At 47.2% G+C, this 20,927-nt stretch overlaps 1 protein-coding gene across 5 annotated transcripts; it reads right to left on the reverse strand.

The window, feature by feature from the left end:
- Positions 1 to 369: 369 nt before the first annotated feature.
- Positions 370 to 15,068, reverse strand: LOC134024602 (A-kinase anchor protein 7-like). 5 transcript variants are annotated; one of them, XR_009930905.1, is made up of 11 exons: positions 14,787 to 15,068; positions 14,307 to 14,676; positions 13,523 to 13,645; positions 13,075 to 13,220; positions 12,740 to 12,876; positions 12,172 to 12,332; positions 11,912 to 12,024; positions 11,212 to 11,359; positions 6,403 to 6,620; positions 2,716 to 2,748; positions 2,131 to 2,237 (listed from the first exon to the last, which is right to left on the reverse strand). XR_009930905.1 is itself a non-coding variant. In XM_062467153.1 (10 exons), exons 2-10 carry the CDS (start codon positions 14,668 to 14,670, stop codon positions 2,077 to 2,079), a joined length of 1,386 nt encoding a protein of 461 aa, XP_062323137.1. In that variant the 5' UTR covers positions 14,671 to 14,676; positions 14,873 to 15,067; the 3' UTR covers positions 370 to 2,076. The 5 variants fall into 5 exon arrangements, 3 of the variants coding, with proteins under 3 accessions (XP_062323137.1, XP_062323136.1, XP_062323138.1); XM_062467153.1 differs by lacking the exon at positions 6,403 to 6,620 and having other exon boundaries at positions 370 to 2,237; positions 14,873 to 15,067; XM_062467152.1 differs by lacking the exon at positions 6,403 to 6,620 and having other exon boundaries at positions 370 to 2,237; positions 14,787 to 15,067.
- Positions 15,069 to 20,927: the final 5,859 nt, after the last annotated feature.

Genomic DNA, 20,927 nt, shown 5'->3' on the forward strand with positions numbered 1-20,927 from the left:
AGTCAGGACTGAAGCAGGCAGAAGCAGATGTATACCATGATAAGTATGTTATCATTCCCTATGTGATGTTATCCCCCCATCATTTCCCCCAAGTCCCCATATTACGCTTCCATACACGCCTGCATGCACACACCTACAGCTGTTCTCAGCAGGGCAGATGGGGTGCAGTTTGGATGATGAGGATTCTCTAAATAGACCCACAGAGTAAAAATAAAAGCTCCAGGGTTAGTGGTATTTCAGTCCAGGGTTAGTGGTGTTGTCTACACACTGGCAGTCCCAAACAGGCAGGCACGCACGCACGCGCACACACACACACACACACACACACCAGATCAGTGACTCAGAAGAAACAAGACAGACTCTAAAGGATATTGGCTCCAACTTCATTTACTGATTTTATTTGTCAAATGTGGCTGAACATGATACACACAATGATGCACACACCTTAATACACACATGCTTTGATTCACACCCTTCCACACTATGACACCCACCCGAGCAACACACACACTTACATACAAAAACTAACATTCGAACAATTAACACGCACAGGCACACACACAGCATGTGTCAGGGTGGACAGACAGGTTAAGGTTCTGGTGGTGATAGTACAGGGAGGAACTGAAAGGACCTTCCAGCCAGGTCTGACACCCAGCACTGTCTCATAATCCAAGATTAAGGCCACTTCACTAGTGGTTATTTTAGCCTTGGTTTCTTCAGAAATTAAATCATATAAAAATGAATAAAAACCAAAATGCATTAAATGTTGCTCTTGTTTTGCACAGAAACAGATTTTTTTTGTGTGTTAAAAATCACTCTTGGTAAATATAAAATGTACTTTACAGTTTGTGGTACTAAAGCCTTCCTCTTAATTCAACAGCATTGTCTGTAGCATGTCCTGTGTGTAGTGTTCTTGCTAGGTCTAGCTCTGCTCACCTTGTGCTGACCACTGTAATGGTGGAGTGAGTCCAGCAAGGAGCAGTCAAACTCCATTACCCAGAAATCTCCAGACTAATTCTTCAAAGTGTGGAAAAAAACCCTGTCCTTCCTCTAGTCTTTTAGAGAATAAGAAATACTATATGTCCCACAAAAGATAAACAAACACACACCAAACTCTCATCCTTGTCACCATCTTCATCCTCCTCATGACAGCTCAGCCCAGGAGGATACAGGGGTAAGAAAGGATGTAAACATGGCTCACAGCGTGTTGTTAGGTTTTTAGAGTGTGCATGATCAGACAGTGGGTACAGCTTCAGGTCTGCCGCACACACTACTATTATGTAGTGAAAGGTTAGGATGTAAGGGGTTAGAGGTCAGGAGTCAGGGTTCAGCTGTTCTAGCTAGGTGATTGTCTTAGCACAGCATCAGGTGGATGTAGATGTACACTAACCTCTGACCTGGAGAGGAATCTGCTGTTCCTCCAGACCCAGGGTTTGGTCTGGGGTGTCTGGTCTCGGGTCAGGTTGGAGTGTCTGGTCTGGGGTGTCTGGTCTGGGGTCAGGTTGGGGTGCCTGGTCTGGGGTGTCTGGTCTGGGGTCAGGTTGGGGTGCCTGGTCTGGGGTGTCTGGTCTGGGGTCAGGTTAGGGTGCCTGGTCTGGGGTGTCTGGTCTGGGGTCAGGTTGGGGTGCCTGGTCTGGGGTGTCTGGTCTGGGGTCAGCCCAATAAGACAGAGGGATTGGGGGAGGTGGTGTGCAGTCAGGGAAACAGAGACAGTACAGCTGTATTGAAGGGTCAGTAATCCAAAAGGTCTTCAGTTCTCCTTCAACTCCTCCTACGCTGGGCACTCCACTCTTCCTGTCAACTCTACTACTTAGATGGCTGACTGATTACCTGGCTGACTAGTTAGCTGGGCGACTGGTTAACTGACAGACTGATCAGCCAGCTGACTGGTTAGCTGTTAGTAAACTTGTCAAGCCTTAGAGTATAGATTTGGCTGGCTAGTTAGCTGGCTGGCTGGTTAGCTGGCTTGCTTGCTGGCTGTTTAAGCCTCTGGGTCTGGCTGGCTGGATGACCCACGGTCACTTGCTGGGGTTCGTGTCTGTTGTTGTCATAGCAATGACATTAGTGTTTAGGTTGTCAGCTGCGGGGGGGGGTGGCGTGTTCTGTGGGACCGCCCCCGTTCGGATGATGCGCTTCCTCCTTGTATTGCTGCACAGCCTTAAACACCGCCTCCTCCACCAACTTCCTGCTGATTCGCTGCAGCTCTGCATCATCTGGCTCCGCCCCCTTCTTCCCACCTGGAGCAGAAAGACCACAGGGCGGTCAACACTCTCACACACACACAGGAGCCAGAGGCCCACGGGATCAGACTATCACACCTTAAACTCAGCTGTATCAAGGCAAAGTGACTGGGTGAACATTCACTGAACATATCAGGGGTGTGGTCTATAAGAGATCTGAAACTGGTCTGGAATTGGACAGTTTTTTCTCTCAGTGCCCACTCTTATTTTGTGATTGGTCAGTGTGACAGGTGTGTTAGTGATGTCATAAAAGCAGTGGGACATTAACAAAGAAGGGGCGTGGCTAGAGACACAGCAAAACAAACCAGATATGGGTTGATAATGCCAAGCTACGACCTATACCCTGACCTCTGACCCTTTGGCCCTAATGAAGGTCAAAGTGGAGAGAGATGAAAGTGGGAAATAGATTCAGAGTCGTAGAGAATAGACAGAGGAAGGGAGAGCGTTAAAAGAGGAGAGCAGCGTAGACACGTACTTGAACGAGCGCGAGGAGTGGTGTGAAATAGATCTGCAAAATAAAAACAAATAAACAATAAACAACTAAAAACAAGCTTTTTAGCAAAAGGATGAACAGTTATGACATCACACTCCATCTCACCCAATCAGGGGCACAGGTCTTAGTAACAGTTTATTGTTTCAGGATTTTCATTGGTCCACAGGTTCACATGTGAGAGTGATTATGATTGGAAGATTGAGAGCATACACTGATCTCAGCAGACAGCGACAGATTGTTAGACAACTGCTGAGTTACAGTAAGGTTAGGATCTGGGTTGATTAATCTGTCCTGGCACACAGCAGGAGCTAACCCTGCATGGCTCTCCACTCAGACCAAAGCAAACGCTCACCGTATCTGACAGAACATCGGCAGCTAAAGCCAGTTGTTTCCCACAGGTAATGTTGATTGCAGCTTTATGATGAAGAATAATTATTATAACTCAACCCAGATAATACACTGACATGAATATACAACCCTGCTGTTATACCACACACACATACACACCAATAAATCAGGACTACATACACACAGTACACAAGATAAGGTTGGAGGCTAGTTAAACAGCCTTCAACATCTTTCACCATAGTGGGGTGTCTAGTCCAAGTCATAAACAGCCAAACCTTGCTGTACAGTACAACTCAGACAGACTGACTAAACTATCCAAGTACAGTGTGTCCCCTAGGTTTACAGCTTTGGGGGGGGGGGGGGGGGGGGGGTGGCGCGACCATGTAGAGACAGAAATGACATGCCGTCGTGTAAATAACATATGGCCATTTAGTTTATTTAAAAGAGCAAGCTATAGGCCTGTTTTATAGGAAAGGTAACCTTAAATGACTTATTTTGTGATCTGGCGCTAATAATGTTTTTTATTTATTTAACTTGACCTTCCAGGGGGGGCGGGGGGTGCCGTTGGGGGGGCGGGGCCCCCTAATATAATGGTAGAGAAACACTGAAGTATCAGACATGACACTATGACCCTTTCTCGCTCCCTCTCGCTCTTCCCCCTTTCACTCTCTCCTCCACATATTCTCCCTCCCTCTAGCTGCCTGGTTGACAGTGTCAATGAAGAGCCGTTTTCTGTTTGCAAGGGTGGAGGGAGGGGTTCTGAGGGAGAGGACGAGGGGAGCAGGAGGGGAGAGAGGAGGAGGGGAGAGAGGAGAAGGAGGGGAGAGAGGAGGAGGAGGGGAGAGAGGAGAAGGAGGGGACAGAGGACGAGGAGGGGAGAAGGAGGGGAGAGAGGAGAAGGAGGGGACAGAGGACGAGGAGGGGAGAGGAGGAGGAGGGGAGAAGGAGGGGAGAGAGGAGGAGGAGGGGAGAGAGGAGAAGGAGGGGAGAGAAGACGAGGAGGGGAGAAGGAGGGGAGAGGAGGAGGAGGGGAGAAGGAGGGGAGAGAGGAGGAGGAGGGGAGAGAGGAGAAGGAGGGGAGAGAAGACGAGGAGGGGAGAAGGAGGGGAGAGAGGAGGAGGAGGGGAGAGAGGAGAAGGAGGGGAGAGAGGAGGAGGAGGGGAGAGAGGAGAAGGAGGGGAGAGAAGACGAGGAGGGGAGAAGGAGGGGAGAGAGGAGGAGGGGAGAGAGGAGAAGGAGGGGACAGAGGACGAGGAGGGGAGAGAGGAGAAGGAGGGGAGAGAGGAGGAGGGGAGAAGGAGGGGAGAGAGGAGGAGGAGGGGAGAGAGGAGACGGAGGACGAGGAGAGGAGAGAGGAGGAGGGGAGAGGAGAAGGAGGGGAGAGAGGAGGAGGAGGGGAGAAGGAGGGGAGAGAGGAGGAGGAGGGGAGAGAGGAGGAGGAGGGGAGACAGGAGGAGGAGGGGAGAGAGGAGGAGGAGGGGAGAGAGGAGAAGGAGGGGAGAGAGGAGGAGGGCATGACGTAGGGGGTGGGATGGAGGAGCGCTGGTATTTCCTCAGGAAAGGAGTTTCCATATTGTGAGATCCTGATACACGACTTCCCCCCCACCCCCCCAGCATGACTGACAGACACCGACAGGTCACCAGATGGGACGGATAAACAGAGGAAAAAGTGAGAGAGGGAAGTATGGATGGTAAAGAGGGAGGAAGGAAAAAGAGGGAGAAGAATCTCCTGTTCTGGCCTCGTCAGCAGGTGTTCAGTCCTACAGTGGTGCTGTGGACCTGTGTGTTTCATACTGAATCTGGAGTGCTAAAGTCCCAGAGTTCTGTCACCATAGGGACTAGGCTTACACATACTCACTTCTGGCCTTGAATACGCACAACAAAGTGTCTTTGTGTGTGTGTGTGTGTGTGTGTCAGATTTTTCTCACAAAGCAAGCGAGAAAAATCAGTAGAGTATAAACGGAAACAAATCAATAGAGAAATAGAGTAAAAAATAAAGAGCGAGAAAGTTTCAGAAGGGAGGAGAGGGAGGATAAGAAGGCGAGCAACAAAAGGAGAGAGAGGAGGAGCGTGAGCAAGAGTAAAAAGGAGAAAAAGGGAGGATAATGAGAAGGAAGGAGAGAAAAAGAGATGGGAAAGGAAGAAAAACGGAAAGAGAGGTGGAGATAAGGAGGAAACGAGAGGTCGAGGAGGGGAAAAAGAGATAGGGAGGAGAATGATAGATGAAGGTAGATAGAGACGAACAAAGGATGCGGCAGAAACACACATGGTCAGACAGACCGGAACTACCCAGCATTCTCTGCTACACACACAAAACATTGCTACTTCATATTCCCCCGACTCCCCTGGCTGCTAGTACATCTCCCCCCCCCTCCCCCCCCCCCCCCCCCAATCCCAGTGTCTGGCTGTCTGAGACACGGCACATCTACTGCTGCTGCTAGAACAACACACACATACATAAATGAATACACACACACGCTATCAGCAGGCTAACACACACCGTCACAGAGCTGCACGCGAGGGGCAACTATTGTCACATAACCAGTGGAACATCCGACTTGAACGACTAACCCTTTCACACTCCTCCACTCATCCTTTCTTTCTCTCTTCCCCTTTCATCCAGTCCCTCTTGCCCCATCCCTTCATCATGCTCCCTCCCTCTTTTTTTATCTCTCCCCTCCCTTCCCCTCTTGTCCTTTCTCTCCCCTATCCCTCATTCCCGGTTCTCGCTCTCCTCTCTCCGCTCCATCCCCCAGCCAGAAGTAGGGCAGCCAGCATGATGTGTGTGTGTTTGTGAGTGTGTGTGAGAGAGTGTGTGTGTGTGAGACTAGCTGCAGTGTTAGTGTTTCGTCAGAGAAGCAGGCTGCACCGAGTTTAAAACAATGTCGACAGAAAGGGCTTAAGATACACCAGGCAGAGAGAGAGGGAGAGAGAGACAGAGAGAGAGAGACAGAGAGAGAGAGAGAGAGAGAGAGAGAGCTCTTGGTAATCAACAGCTCTGGGGCACATTAACACTGTATTCCTTTCCCATGTACACAGATGTGAGTCCAAATAGTTGGTATGGTAGCAAGGTCCAACCGTGTATCTTAACAAGCATGTTTATGGCGTGATTTACAGCTAGGAACCCAACCTTCAGCTGACACACTCCTGACACATAACATACCTCGGGTACAGAGTACTAGAACAGACACAGCTACACACACACACCTACTTCCGTAAAGATTATTTGCAACATGAATCATCCTGGCAATTTGTCACTTCTGATTGAATCCCCATGCAAACCAGCCAGCCAGCCAGCCAGCCAGCCAGCCAGCCACTTACTGATTTTGTCCTCTGGTCGGGAAAATGGAAAGCAGCATAGCTGGCCCATGGTTGCACTTCTCCTCAGCTCTCCTCTCACTACTCCCTCGTTCTCCTCTTCCTCTCGTGTGTTTGCTCTCCGTCTCGCTCCCTCTCTCCGTCCTGGTCAGAGCAGTCCTCTCCAGCTGGCTCGCAGCGCCAGATGAACAAACCACCCAGGGCTGATCTCGCTCTCTGCTCTGCTCCGACACACAGAGGAGGGTGTGTGGGTGTGCGTGGAGAGAGTGGGGGTGGAGGGGGGGGGCTCAAGCCCCACCTCCCTCTCGCTGCCTTGTATAATTGCTTTGGAATGGCCAGCAGGCAGCTTGCTGTGTGTGTGCGTGTGTGTTTGGTGACTGCGCGCGTGTCTCTGCGTGCGTGATGGGTGCCTGCAACTGGGCGACTGTGCTGTGAATGGTTTTATATTGCTACTACTGTGTGTGCAGGGTTGGGAATCTGTGTAGACACCTCTGTGGAGAATCCTCAACATCTGGTGTGCTCCCCCCTCCTGCCCCTCCTCTTCCCTCTCCTTCCTCATTTTTCATCTTCTCTCCTCCTCTCCTTTCATCTCCCTGTATCTCTCTCTCTCCTCCATCTCTTGTTCTGAGAGACAGGGTTTAATAATGATAATGCTATATTCATTCAGACAGCAGCAGTAATGCATGCAAATGAAGGAACCCGACATGACTGAATGAACCAGAGGACTAAAGGTTATTGATATATTAGCACTTACCCTGTTCTAACACTGAACCCAGCCCAACCCTGACCATGTATTAACCCTAAACTAACACTAATCCTTTACTAACCCTTCCCATGTACTAACTCTAAACTAGCTCATTCTAGCCTTGTCGTAACCCTATTATCCCTAATCCTATTCTAGCCATTACCCTGTACTAACCCAAATACTTTAATATATATATATTTTTTTTTTTTCCACCTATATTACCTGGCCAAAAAGCACTCCAAAGAGCCAGGAGCTGTAATCTTATTGGATATATAATTCTGAGTGTTTTTACAAGGGCTGAATATATAAGGGGACAGGATGTTCAACAGTCTAAATGATTTATAGAGCCTCAAAGCTTCATCAGCTGTTTTCATGTGTTTCGTTTCTATGAGAATACCATCTCCTAATGAAGGCTATGGGACTGACATAACTGAGAAGGCTCTCGTCTGGTTGGCTGGGAAACATTCCAAAAAGCTAGGAGCTGTCATCTGGTTGGCTAGCCAACATTCCACGGAGCTAGGACATGTCATCTGGTTGGCTGGCCAACATTCCCCAGAGTTATGAGCTGCCATCTGGTTGGCTGGTCAACATTCTAAGAAAGACACACCAGAAACAGAATCACAGCTCCTTTCCTCTCCGTCTTCCTCTGTAATTCCAGCAGTCTTGTCACCCATGTCCGTGTAATGCCTGTCTGATTCCCAGTGACACAGAACTGCCTTCTGAACCTTCCTGGACCCCACAGATCATCAATACTGCAACTGACCATCAGTACTACAATACTGGCATCACAAACACACACATTCACACACAGGTGGACCATCTGTGCGGCAGGACTACAGTTCCCAGGCTCCAACAGTGGCATCCATCACATAGCTGCTATTCTCAAACACACACACATTTGTGGTAAAACGATGGCATTTGCAGCACATCAATAGCTATTGAGTGTAATTACAGGTTTCATCAACATGGCAAAGGCTGCTGCTACAAAACACATACAGCTTGTGGTGGAAGTCAACCCATCTGTTTGATCACATGAAGGGTGTTTTATACTGTAGTGATATCTACAGGAGTCAGGTGGCTGAGCGGTTAGGGAGTCGGGCTAGTAATCTGAAGGTTACCGGTTCGATTCCCCGCTGTGCAAAACGACGTTGTGTCCTTGGGCAAGGCACTTCACCCTACTTGCCTCGGGGGGAATGTCCCTGTACTTAGCGTCAGCTAAATGACTAAATGTAAATCTACCCAGTTTTGGTCTGTATAAGAAACTAGAGCAGCTAGATGTACACTAGATGAGACAAAGTCCATGTTCTAAAGAGAGGAGATGTCTGCACTAGAGACTAGAGGTGTACTATAGACTAGAACTGTAATATAGACTAGAAGAGATGTTTTTACCTGAGACTATTGGTGCACTATATACTAGAGGAGCTGTTGTTACATTTGAGGCAGCATCAGTCAAGCTTTCTTTTCATGTGGCTTAACTCTACTACTTCTAAGGAGTCTTTAAAGTGTGTGTGTGTACGTGTTTTTACATGGTGGCCTCCGAAACAACATTCTGATTCTGTGAAGGTCAACTCAGTATGGTGCCATAAAATCTCGTCACAAGGCAGGTACACACTCACACACAGATAAGCAGCTGTGCACAGAAGATAGTACTGAAGTTTATTCCTCCTCATGCTAGCTAGCTCACCTCACACACAGCTAGCACGCTATGACATCTTCAGAACCCACCGCTCTGGTAAACTACCTCTCTATGAAATGATCAGAATGAAACACACTGGTAAACTACCATGCTATGACATCATCAGAATGCGTCAGAAAGTTGTGTCGGCTACTGATGATCCGCCTGTGACTGTGGACACGGGGTCAGACACATCAGTGTTGCTGACAAGGCACAGAGGCTACAACTTGTCCACAAGAACAACAACATCATGTGGTGCTGCTATCCCTGCAGGCAGGGAAGAGAGGAGATGCTCCTATCTTTAGAATGCAGTAGCAGATAGCCAATAGCACACACACACCCACGTAGTATAGTTATACTGCAAACACAACACAGAGGGAGGGGGAGAGGTGGGGAGAGGGAGGAAAACCATAATTTGAGATGAACCACAGCCTATTCTACATCTCTATCTCTCTCTCTCTCCCCCCCCCCCCTTCCCTTTTCTCTCTCTCACTCTCTCCTTTCTCTAGGGTAGCTAGTCAGAGTTTGGGTTGGTTCAGGTAAATCCCCCATGGCTAGGTCATCTCTATCACTAATGTGGGACCCGTATAAAAACACAGAAAGAGGAGAGATAGACAGAGGAGAGGGGGGAGGGGGCGGGTGAGAGGGAGATGGAGAGAGAGGGGAAGTCTAGAAAAAAACTGTTTCTCTGACCTACATCTTGCTGGCCTATTCATTGTGAGTGGGATCTCTGCACAGTACTCTCTGTGTGTGCATGCCATTCTTCAATCAGCCCTTGGTCTGACAGTCTAAAAGCAGAATCTCTCTTGCCTTCCTGCTCTAGCTCACCTTGTTAAGACTGTTTAATTCCATCATAATCAGTGTTGATCCCATGTCAGGATTCTGTGCTGAGGGAGATCCAGAGATCAAATGATCCAGCCGGATCACATCTGGGCAGCTGATCCTTTCTGATGTCACAGCAGTAAATTACAGCCCTCAGACCACAGCTGGATTACCCAGCAATCAGCACTGTAGCTGGAGGGGAAACCCAGATTACCACAATGTTAGATTACTGATGGTAACAGAGGTTCACACACACACACAACCTGGGTGTGACATCATGGAACCACAGACAACGCTTAAGATCTGTCTTAGAGGTGTGTGTGCGTGTGTGTGTCTGTCTGCCTCCCGAGAATTGCCAGAATTATCAACCAGCAGGTTACAACATAACAAGGTCATGCAAGGAGTATATGAGAGGGAGGAGGGAGAGGAGAGGACAGGGGAGGAGGGAGAGGAGAGGACAGGGGAGGAGGGAGAGGAGAGGACAGGGGAGGAGGGAGAGAAGAGGAATGGAAGAGGGCAAGAGAAAGAGAAAAAAGCTGGAAAGGAAGACACGATGAAGAGGACAAAGAGAGGGAGCCGAGATGAAGAGAGCATGAAGGATGCAGGACACATACCCGGCCGGAGATCGATAACTGTCATCTTGACAGCTATTGAGGCAGCATGACATTGATTTTCACATGAACATTATTGTCCTCAGACTGCAATGACTGAATTATTTACCAGCAGAATGATTTGTGAATTCTGTAATCCAATCAGAGACCAGTAAACTGACACATAGACACAGTCGCCACACATTTATACAGACACATAGGACCGCACACACACACACACAGCTATAGGACCTGCCTGCAGAGCAGTCACGGGGTAACGAGACAAGTCATGGAGGCATGTGCGTGGACAGTGTCTATTTGTGTTTGTGATGACAGTGTGTGCGTTTGTGCCATGGCAGTGTGTGTGCTTATGGTGTATGTGTCAGTATGCGCATGGCTGATTCTCATATCTTGTCTAATCATGCCTGTAGAAACCAGGCCGTGAGGCTCACATCCACATCACAGCATCCTGGCCAACACATATCACACATGATGATAGGATATTGTGCTGTAGTCAAGCTCAGACAAGACTAAAAGCCTACCTAAGATAAAGGCTGTCCTACTGTTGATCGTTCTGGCTGCAATGCTCATCAACTATAACAACAAGTCTTCTAAAATAAGGCTTACCTATAACATTAGAAAATAAAATATTTGCTGTGTAGCGGTCTGCTGAAACTGGCTGCAGTTCCTCACCCTGCCACCAGAGGTCTCTATTTTACCAGTGGACCAGGGAACACAAAAGGAGGCCATAGCCCCCTCTGATGGCCAAACTGGAAAATTATTCAAATGAGATAATCACGTACACCCCAAGGCAGCTTCACGTACTAAAGAATTATAATAATATTATAGGATATTATCAGATTTGTGATTATGGCCTCAGAGAGCTCTTTGGATAAAGAGCTGCGAGACAAATAGGAGGGAGTATTCAGAGAAGGGAGAGAGAGAGACTGGGGATGAGGCAGAGGAAAAGGGAGACTCACTGAGGTGGAGGGAGCCGTCTGTGTGATAGTATCCATCGTGGGTCTTCTTCTTCAACATGGAGCACAGGTCCAGCCTGACCACTCTCTCCTCTCCAAAACACTGCTGGGAGAAGCACGAGTAGAGCCCTGGATCCAGCTTCTTAACACCCTGCACACACACACCCAGTAGGATGTGAGGAGACGTGAGGATGTTCATGTTTGAGCACAGATGTGAATGTGTTGACAGAGCGCAGCCCTCACACACACACTCACGGAACAGCAGAGACGTGAGGATGCTCATGTTTGACCTCAGATTTGGACTTGGTTTACAAAGAGACTAGCACACTCACACACGCACACACACTCACGCGCTCACACACACAGTCTCCAGGGTCCTGGGCATCTGGCAAGGACGATAACTACAACAGGAAACAGGAACCATCATCCGCCGCCAGAGACCAGATGACACTGTCTTCCCCTCTGACCCTCCTCTCATCTCTCTGTCTCCATAGGACCATCACTCAAGGAAGATAGGAAACACACACGCACGCACACACACACAGGACATGTCTTGAGTCAGTCAGAGACCATTTTTCTGACAGGGAGCCAGGACTATAGACAACCAGAATCTTAAGGGGCTCAGATAGAATACAGATGGACAGACAGGTTAAACAGAGAGACAGATGGTTAAGCTGAGAGACGGACAGGAAGTTAGAGGTACCTGGGATCGTAGTTTTGGAGCTCTGGACAGCTTCATGAAGGTCAGGTGAGGTTTGAAATCTCGGCTGTCTCCTGCAGACAAACCCTTCTCCTCAAACGCCTTCCTCGTCAAGTCTTCAGCCAATCACACACAAGCGCTGTGGTCACAGTCAGCTATTTACAGAGCAACCCTATCCTGCTGTCAGACTGGCATCTAATCAATACAGAGGTGAGGGAAGGAGAGAAGGAGAGGTAGTAGAAGAGCAGAGCATTAATACCCACCAGCTAGCTGTGCCAGGGTGTGTGTGTGGCCTCCAGGTACCAGCTCCACAAAGGCCACCTCGTTCCTGAAGGTTCCGATGCCAGAGAATGGCAGGACAAGGTCCCGCCCCCCAAGCAACCCCGCTAGCCCCGCCTCCATGTGGGCCAAGGCGGACGCCGCTCTGGCGGGAAACAGATAACCTTGTTAATCCTCGCTATGCTTGCTTCCTGCCTCTCCTCACATGTACACACGTAAGCCTCTTTTTTTCATACACACACATAAGCCCCATAACCCCACTCACACATACACAAAAAGACACACATACACACACAAGCCTCCCATATCTCTCCCGCCCCCCTCCTCGTTGGCCGATAGGGTGACCTGTTGCAGGGTCTAACGATAAAGCATCAGTACAGCATAACAGGAAAAGCCTTGTCTAATTACAGCTTGCCTGTCTGTCTGTCTATCACCCTACCTGCCTCTCTGTCAGTCTAACAACCTGCCTGTCACTCTGCCTTCCTGTCTGCCTGTCTGTCTTCTTGTCTGTCTGTCAATGGGAAACAACGCCAGGAAAATTGAGTCACTCACAGGTCTACTTGGTCCTGATTGGCCAGGTGCGTGACCAGCAGAGTGAGGTGGAGAGTTCCTATTGGTATCATGACGCGCCCCAGCCTAGGGTCTTTCTCAAGCACCGCCTCCTGGACATCAGCTACAACCTCACTGATCTACAGGAGCACAAAAGGGCAGCACTCAAAACCTGGTGATCCCAGTAAGCAGCACAGATGGTCATACTGTGAACCTGGCGACCCAGGGATAAGAGAGCAGAGAGATCAGTAAGACCACTAATGTGACAAACCTGGCAACCACAAAGCTATATTTACCCAGCTAACCCTCTCAGGGAAAGAGAAGGTGATTAGGGGTACCTTGCTGTTAGTGATGGGGATGGACACAAAATAGTTTGGCCTCAGAGTCTCCTTCTTCAGTCTCTTCTTCTCAGCATCCTCCTCACTTTCCACTGGGCCACTCTCTCCTCTCCTCCTTTTCCTCTGCTTCTCCTCGGGGCTGGTGACTATGAGGGGGGGGGGGGGGGAGTTATACAGTGTCTTTCTAGGACTATGGTTAGCCAGGAGCTATACATAGGCTGGGACTACATGGTTAGCCTCAGACTATAGACTGGGGCTATAGTAAGCCTAGAGATAGTTATGGGTTAGTCTGCAGTTATAGACTGGGACTATGGTTAGCCCAAACCTAGCTATTGGTTGGGACTGGGTTACTCTGGGGCTAAGCAGGGACTGGTGCTGCAGACACCTATGAGAAAGCCTGAGAGACACCTATGAGAAAGCCAGTCCTAGAATGCTGAACGACACTCACATCCAAGATCCTTCCAGGAAGGGGCAGAGCTAAATGGCAGCTCGGACATCACACTGTGACATTCCTTTTGTCTCCGGCCCCGAGCCCTTTTGGCTCTAGGATTGGTCCTCTTCACCTTGCCATCTGACCAATGAACAGAATAATAAAACACAAGAAGCTCTGGGTTTCTACTGGGAGGGTCTGTCTGTTCATTGGGTTTGTGTAAATGTGTCTATGTGTGTGAGTGTGCTTGTGTGTGTGATTCAAGCACTAATCATATGTTGTGTAAACCGAACATTCTTTTGCAGCTGTTCTCTCCTTCTGAGAATGTGTTTATGACCGTAAGACCCCCTCCAGTCTTTACTTCACACTGGGCAAAGCAGTACCTTGTGATACAGTGTGCGTGGGTGGGTGTTTTTGATAGTGTGATAGTGTGTGTGTGTGTGTGTGTAGAGTGTTCCTATTATTCACCCATGACACAGACAATTACCTCAGCAGCAACAGACACTAGACAAAGAGCCCTCTATCTCCAGGCAATGTTACTGTCTCTACCCAGCTTCTCTCATGCATCCTACATGACTTAGTATTACATTAGTAAAAGTAATGTAGTAGTTTCCAGTAGTAGGTAGACAATAATGTCACTTACATATTACTGTATTATAAAATAACCATGGATCAAGTATGCTTTTAGGTTCAAATATCAACCAGTCTAAATGTCAAAGCCATGAGTTGTATGTTAAGTAACGGTTTATCTATTTTGATACTGCGTCTAACTGAAACGGGTTTGCAATAGGACAGTTCTCACCTGTGGCGCTTGCCTCCTTGATTCTGTGCTGCAGATGACAGTCTCCGGGTCCGGATAGGAGCGGTGCAGCTCCCCCTGTTGACACTGACAGCGGGCCACAGTCGTGCACCGTGACAGTCTCCAGACCCCCAGCGTCGCTACCTGCCCCGCCAATGCTGGCCGGAAGCATGTCGGTCAGCTTGACCCGTCTCCCGGCGAACACTGAGAGTAGGAAGGTATGTTGACGAGTGGTTGTGGTTGAATTCAACCTGTTTGCAGCGTGGAGATTTTGAGCAACTCTTTCAGCTATGCAGGCTGCAGCCAACCCTCTTCGCAGCGCACAAATCCCTCTGACTGATATGATGATGCTGTGACGCGCGAACATGTCAACCTAAACGGGATTAGATCACATTAGGAATTAGGTAATGCAGCATTAGGTGTCGTGTCATTTCACTCAAAATGATCTGTCAGTCCAAGATAATATTACAAACGAATGACCACCTGTTAAAAACACCCAAACTCAAGTTGGCCAGCTACAGCTGTGAGTCATTAGCATTATACCGCTGTCTGGCGATGCTTTAACACACCGATCTATTTGTGATTTTACTGGTCGTAAATAACTTGCTAGTTGGCTGCTTTCTTCACAACAAACCAGCACGTTCCGTTGACTGAACATGCACTGACAACGCCTTTAATCAAATATATAATATATATTTTTTTTATGTTAGCTGTGAGAACAGCAACAAACCATACATACAAGCCACACTTCTAGCGGATAGCAATACTTTGTTGCCATGTTTTTTCACCCTCTAGTAGCACCATTATGCAATTCTACCCTCCCAGAATTATGAGGGTTATAACATAATCTGGCAACCTCTATGTTACTGAACGTAAGCATAATAGAACTACGGACACTGCAAAGGATCAAAACACACATGCTTTAAGCAAATATGAAAGTTAATGTCATATGACATTCTCAGGCATTTTGATCCAGCTGTGAGGACGTTACTGGTACTGTGACACGTCGTTTTAATGGTTTTCTATTCGTGTGTCCTGTTCGCATGTTTTATTGAACTAGTCATATGAAAAATGTCACATGCATCGGCAAGGATGTGTGAACCATCAGTATTACTTTGATGGCACATTCCAGACACGGATCATCTCCAATCACCTCTTCGTTTCTTGTGGCTGACTTAATGTGTACTATGTGGCGCACTTTGGTACCTTGGAGATGCAAAATATAATGTTCAATATTAGTCTATTAACATTCTAATAAATACAGTTACTTTGGTTAGTTTCTTCTGCTCTATGATACCTTTTTATAGTCCGTTCACACTTACAGGAAGTACAGAGTAAGAGCTGTGTTAGTTTGTCCCGCAAGCTTTTTCTAAACTTGCGCATGGGCAACAAGCCTGGATAAAACGTTAGGACATCGCCTCAGGGGGAGTTCTCAACATATACGGCCAGGATAATGCCAGGAACATTATCCACACTAGGTATCTTATGGGAGAGCACACATTACCACACCTTTGAGCCGAAACTCAGATTACAAGTTCAAGGTGCGTGTGAGCCATTGGAGAAAAGAGAAAGGAACAGAGTATCCTGGGTGTTGTGTGTGTAAATATAGCTTTCAAGTGTACTACGAATTCGACCGGTCCATTAGACTAAGTAACTGTTCCCAGTGTCCCTGAGACAGGGCTTATTAAATAAACTGGTTGAAATCTTGGTGACTCAGGCAACTGAGCTCCTCCTTATTATTAATAGCAGTAGGCTACTACAAACTATACGTGGTCTAAATGCAAAACCCTTCTAAAATCTTTGAAAAGTCCAGCACCAAACCTGTTCTTATATCACTCTGTCTCTCTCTCATCTCAGGTGTCAGTAGTATTGTGTGTTGAACAAACAACTCCAACCCCAGGCTGAGGTGTCTGCCTCCATTGTGTGCGTTCTAAGCGTTTTTCCTGGTTCCAGTTACAGAGAACGCTGTGCAGCGGTGCAGGTGCAGTGGTCGGACCAGTTGGGTTTAAAAGAATACCGGTGGCCTGTGTTTCTCCATCTCCATCATGCTACCTAGTCAGGTGAGTGAGAGAGGATGCAATACCTGTGTTGTACAGGTGTGTAGTACAGGTGAGGTACTACCTGTGTAGTACAGTCAAAGTAGTAGTTGATTATGGTTGGAGATTAGTTAGGGATCATTAGAACACATTAGAACGGTGTGACTGTCAGTTTAGTTCAGTCCAGGGTGCATAAGTTTTGAAAACCAGCTGATTTGACAGAGATTAATAAACACCTCAACTTAAAACATGTCAGTTTCAGACACAGCAAAGCATAGCAACGTCTTCTTAGACTTGAAGTCATAGGACAGAAAAGGAAAACAAAGATAGCATATACCAATAGCTGTCTGTTATTAAATCAGGCGGATACTACCAGTTTACCATAGACCTGTGACTGTCAGAACACAATATCATTACAGTAGGAACACTTAAATTTGGATTAATAATTAGACAAAATACATGAACAGATAATAAGGCAATAGCTGACCTACTTATCAAGATTTACATAACCACATAACAAATCCTTGATTGGTTAGTAGAGGATGTGGTCTCTGTGACCTGTAGCTGTGCTGTCCAGTTTGGACATATACAGGTCACCACTAGAGGATTTAACATCCCAGGAGTCACTGCAGGAATGACCATTATAACCTTCCCTTCCTCCTTCTCCCTCCCTGTCTCTCACTCCCTCTTTCTCCTTTCCTTGCTCTCTTTCTCATCCTCTCTTGCACTTACTCTCTCCCTTTCTTTACCTTTTTTTCTCTTCCCCTTTTTGTCTGTCTTTCTCACCTCTCCCCCTCCCCCAGTCCCTAATCCCATGTCTTTAAAACCAGCTCCCTTATTGGCTAGCATCAGGTCTATTTTGAGTTCCAGGTCCGTGCCTGACCACAACAACCAGACCTGACCCAACAATAACCCCAGCCCCAGTACCCAGCCCAGCATCCAGGCAGTACCGTGCTAGCTGATGCATTGCGTTTGATGTGAACGGCCAGACAGATGGTGGATTGTGATAATTCTTGGTCTTAATCCGGCGGGAGAAGCCTGTGTTCTCTGAGCGTCCAGAAAGGAAGGAGCAGAGTCTCTGGGATTGACCTGCCTCCGAGGAGCCTCACCACCGTCACTGGAGCACTGGAAGAGACCTCGCTGACTGCCTTTGCTCTTTGGTGGCTTGAGCAGAGACCAGTGTAGGTTTAGGTATATGCCTTATTTGGCTTCCTGATGGTGTAGGTGTCCTATGATGGAACGGGTTAACCTGTTTTAGCCTGTCAGAGTGAGTGTCATGGTGCGATAGATAAAGATGCCTCTCTAACTCCTCTGTGTTCTGCTTCTCCTGTACTTCATGGACTGTCCTGATGGAACCTACCTGTCTCCTACGCCTGTCTCCTACGCCTGTCTCCTACGCCTGTCTCCTTCGCCTGGGCCATGTTTCCTTCACCTGGACCATGTCTCCTTCACCTGGACTTGGACATGCTCTGCTGGTGAGTTTACTGTAGGAGGTCACACCCCTCTCATATTCTCATAGTATCAATCTCTCCTCAAACACAACACTGTGCTGGCTGCAGGGTTGAGTCTCAGGATTGTCCAGAGCAGTGAGTGTGTGAATAATTTGTGGTTTGTGCAGTGCTGTGGTGACATGGTGCTGTATTCATCTAGTTATGATATGACCTTCCCCATGGGTGATATGACCTTCCCCATGGTGGCTGTACAGGTCAGGTTCATCATCTCTGCTCTTTAGAAGAATGTCTTTACCATGTGTTACCATGTTTTACACACACACACGCACACACACACACATTCACACACACGTTACCATACTTGTGTGTGTGTGTGTTTGTGAGAGCTGTGTGTGTCTGTGAGCTGTGTGTTTTGGTATGTTTGTGATAGCTGTGTGTATCTGCGAGCTGTGTGTTTGCCAACTGTGCATGTGTTTAGCGAACTGTGTGTGTACGTGAACTCGGTATTGGCAAGCTGTGTGTGTGTGTGCTGTGGGTGTGTTTGTGTGTGTGTGAGAAAGAGCTGGGTGTGATGTACGAGATATAAGGCTGTTGTGTTGACATAATGATCCACAATCACATGATGCTATAATCCCTTAATGCTCTCCAACATGCTTCTGTTTACAACCATGCAATGAGTTCAATTACCATTTACACTGTGTGTCTGTGTGTGTGTCAAGGAAGTACAAATTCTGTGTTGTGCATATAATACTCTTATCATATTAATTTAGTATGCTTTTGTTGGGTGTTTGTGTGTGTGTGTATCTTGTGCATGCGTGTGTGTGATGGTTGATCCCATAATCAGTATAGATTAACTGGTCAATTTGTGTTTAACTTTTTGCGCTGACATGCATAGTTTTACAATTACTACGTCCTCAAGATAATTACTAAAGCCTTTATTAAGTCGTCAGTGCTCCTAAAGTCATGATTAAACCCATACCCTACTTACTGAGTGGAACGTGACAACACAGTGCCATCAACTATTCTGTGATCATTCATCCAGATCAGTGAGGTCAGTGCAGTCTTGGGCCTGGGGGTCTGGTCGCTGAATCCTCTAACCAAACCCAAATAATAACCTATAGACCAAACATTGTTATTGTAAGCCCTTTGGAATATTCCTTGCCTTCAAATGTTGTGGTGTAAACAGAGTAGTACAACATGCAAGACATTTTAAAATCATGTCCATAATGCTGTACCTAAGGCTATGAATAAGCTTCCTTCTAATGACCCACATGTTGCAGTTACTCAAGACTGCCAGCAGTAGGCGCTAATTCAACAACATTTCCAGTGATCTCCACTCATGTGTAGAAACAAACCACCAATGAGAAAGACACGTCCGGTAACCAGTCATATTGCTATTTATTCGACGTCGGAAACTCCGCAGCCAATGAAAATGGAGAATATCGTTTTTTTTCCTAAACTGGGCGGGCCAATGTGTGATGGACAGAGTTGGCTTCATTCCCAGCTAGACCCAGGTCTGGGAATTTCAATTTGAGACCTGGGACGTTCAGGTTGTGAGGGACGCATTTTTGGCTGACCACGTCCAGAAAGTTCGATTTCATCTTCAACGGAACTACCGCTGGTAAGATCATTTTGCCAGACACAAGACACCGTTAATTAGACTCGTAACTGGGTTATCTTGTAAACAAATCACTGCATTTAAAGGTAAATAAGCAAAAATCTCTTCAATGTGGCTCGGTGTAAATGCCAACGTTAGCTTTTCTCTGGTGATCCGCTATCTCCTCTTTAGCATGGCACAACCTGGTTATAGTCACTATAGATCTCCCTTCTCTTTAGCACTGGGTTAGCTGTTCGATGGCATCATGATTTATGAGCAACGCATGGAATGTATTACATGTTTGCGTAAAGTTCTTGAAACACTTTTTTCCAGTCATGGCGTTACTGGTTAGATGACTGCAAACAGGATGTCGCTCCTAGCACGAGCGTCCAGTAGTGTTCCTCTCAGCGCGGCACATCTGCAACATCTGCTAACGCCTTTAACGTAAATGATGCGCATTTATGGCGCTTTTTAACGTTGGCCAACGTTAATTTATTCATTTTATGTTTAAAATACAGAATTCAGTCAAATATGTAATACAGTAGTTTTCAGACGTTTTAAAGTTGTTTTCCAATGACCCCATGAGGTGCTTTACTAAGGTCTGGTTTACAAATAGCACGTGTCGTTAGTTAATCAGCAATAGGCAAATTGCTAGTGTTTATGTGTCTACAGTCAACACTAAAACAAAGCAGCACTTTAGCTTTACATCACACCGTTATGCAAATGATTTGTATATGGTGTCCAATTCTATGAGGTAATTCCGTAGGCTTACTGCTCTTTTGTTGAACAGCGATCAGAGTGGTCTCGACTCCCTGGCGCCATCTTAAGATCCCGTGTGACGCGTACTGGGATGCTGACCACTTGTAACAACATTATGAGCAAGTCAAGTCAGAATTGAGATAGCCTTTTTGGTTAATTAACCCGCGGAATTTTTCAATGATTCCAAATATTTAGCCACCTGTGCATAGCGTTTGTTTGTGTGTGTTGGTGTGCATTTTTAGACTTCAAACCAAATCCATAGGATCGTCCAATGTACTGACAGATGGTTGAGTCGTAGCGGGACCCGCAAGAGACCAGCCTGGCAGTAAACCCATATAGCATAACCAAAGAGGCTGCACCACCCCCCCCCCCCTCCCCCAAACCTAACCCATAATCCCCTGTTTTTGTCATGCTATGTAGTCAAGAGTGGTGTGTAGTCTGGAGGGGAGAGGAGATGCATGTGTTTATATCACAGCTCTACTCTCCCACTAAGTTAAACTCAACTTTCTTAAATTAACCAGACCAGAGAGATGGTCAGAGGACCTTACTTGAGAAGTGAGGTTGGGCCAGATGGCTGGGTTGGTAGAGCCTGCTACAGCATCAACATCACTTGGGAAAACTAACTGTTGCAGATGTAGTTTCATGGTTTCTGTCATGGTCTGGGTTGTTATTATTATGTGAAGCTGGCATGGATGAGTCATATTGAGACAATGGCTGTCCCGTCCAGATTTAGGTCTAATCCTCTTTGAGGCATGGCTGTGATGTCATCATGCTGAGACAC

Source organism: Osmerus eperlanus, chromosome 8 (genome assembly GCF_963692335.1).
Source record: "Osmerus eperlanus chromosome 8, fOsmEpe2.1, whole genome shotgun sequence".
Lineage (NCBI taxonomy): Eukaryota > Metazoa > Chordata > Actinopteri > Osmeriformes > Osmeridae > Osmerus > Osmerus eperlanus.

Excerpts from the sequence above, each read along its gene's own strand:
- LOC134024602 (XM_062467153.1), bottom strand. The coding sequence starts at position 14,670 with ATGTTCGCGCGTCACAGCATCATCATATCAGTCAGAGGGATTTGTGCG. Across the intron at positions 12,877-13,074 it reads TCCCCATCACTAACAGCAAG|ATCAGTGAGGTTGTAGCTGA; the intron begins GTACCCCTAATC and ends GTGCTCCTGTAG. Across the intron at positions 2,238-2,715 it reads CACTCCTCGCGCTCGTTCAA|GTGGGAAGAAGGGGGCGGAG; the intron begins GTACGTGTCTAC and ends TTTCTGCTCCAG.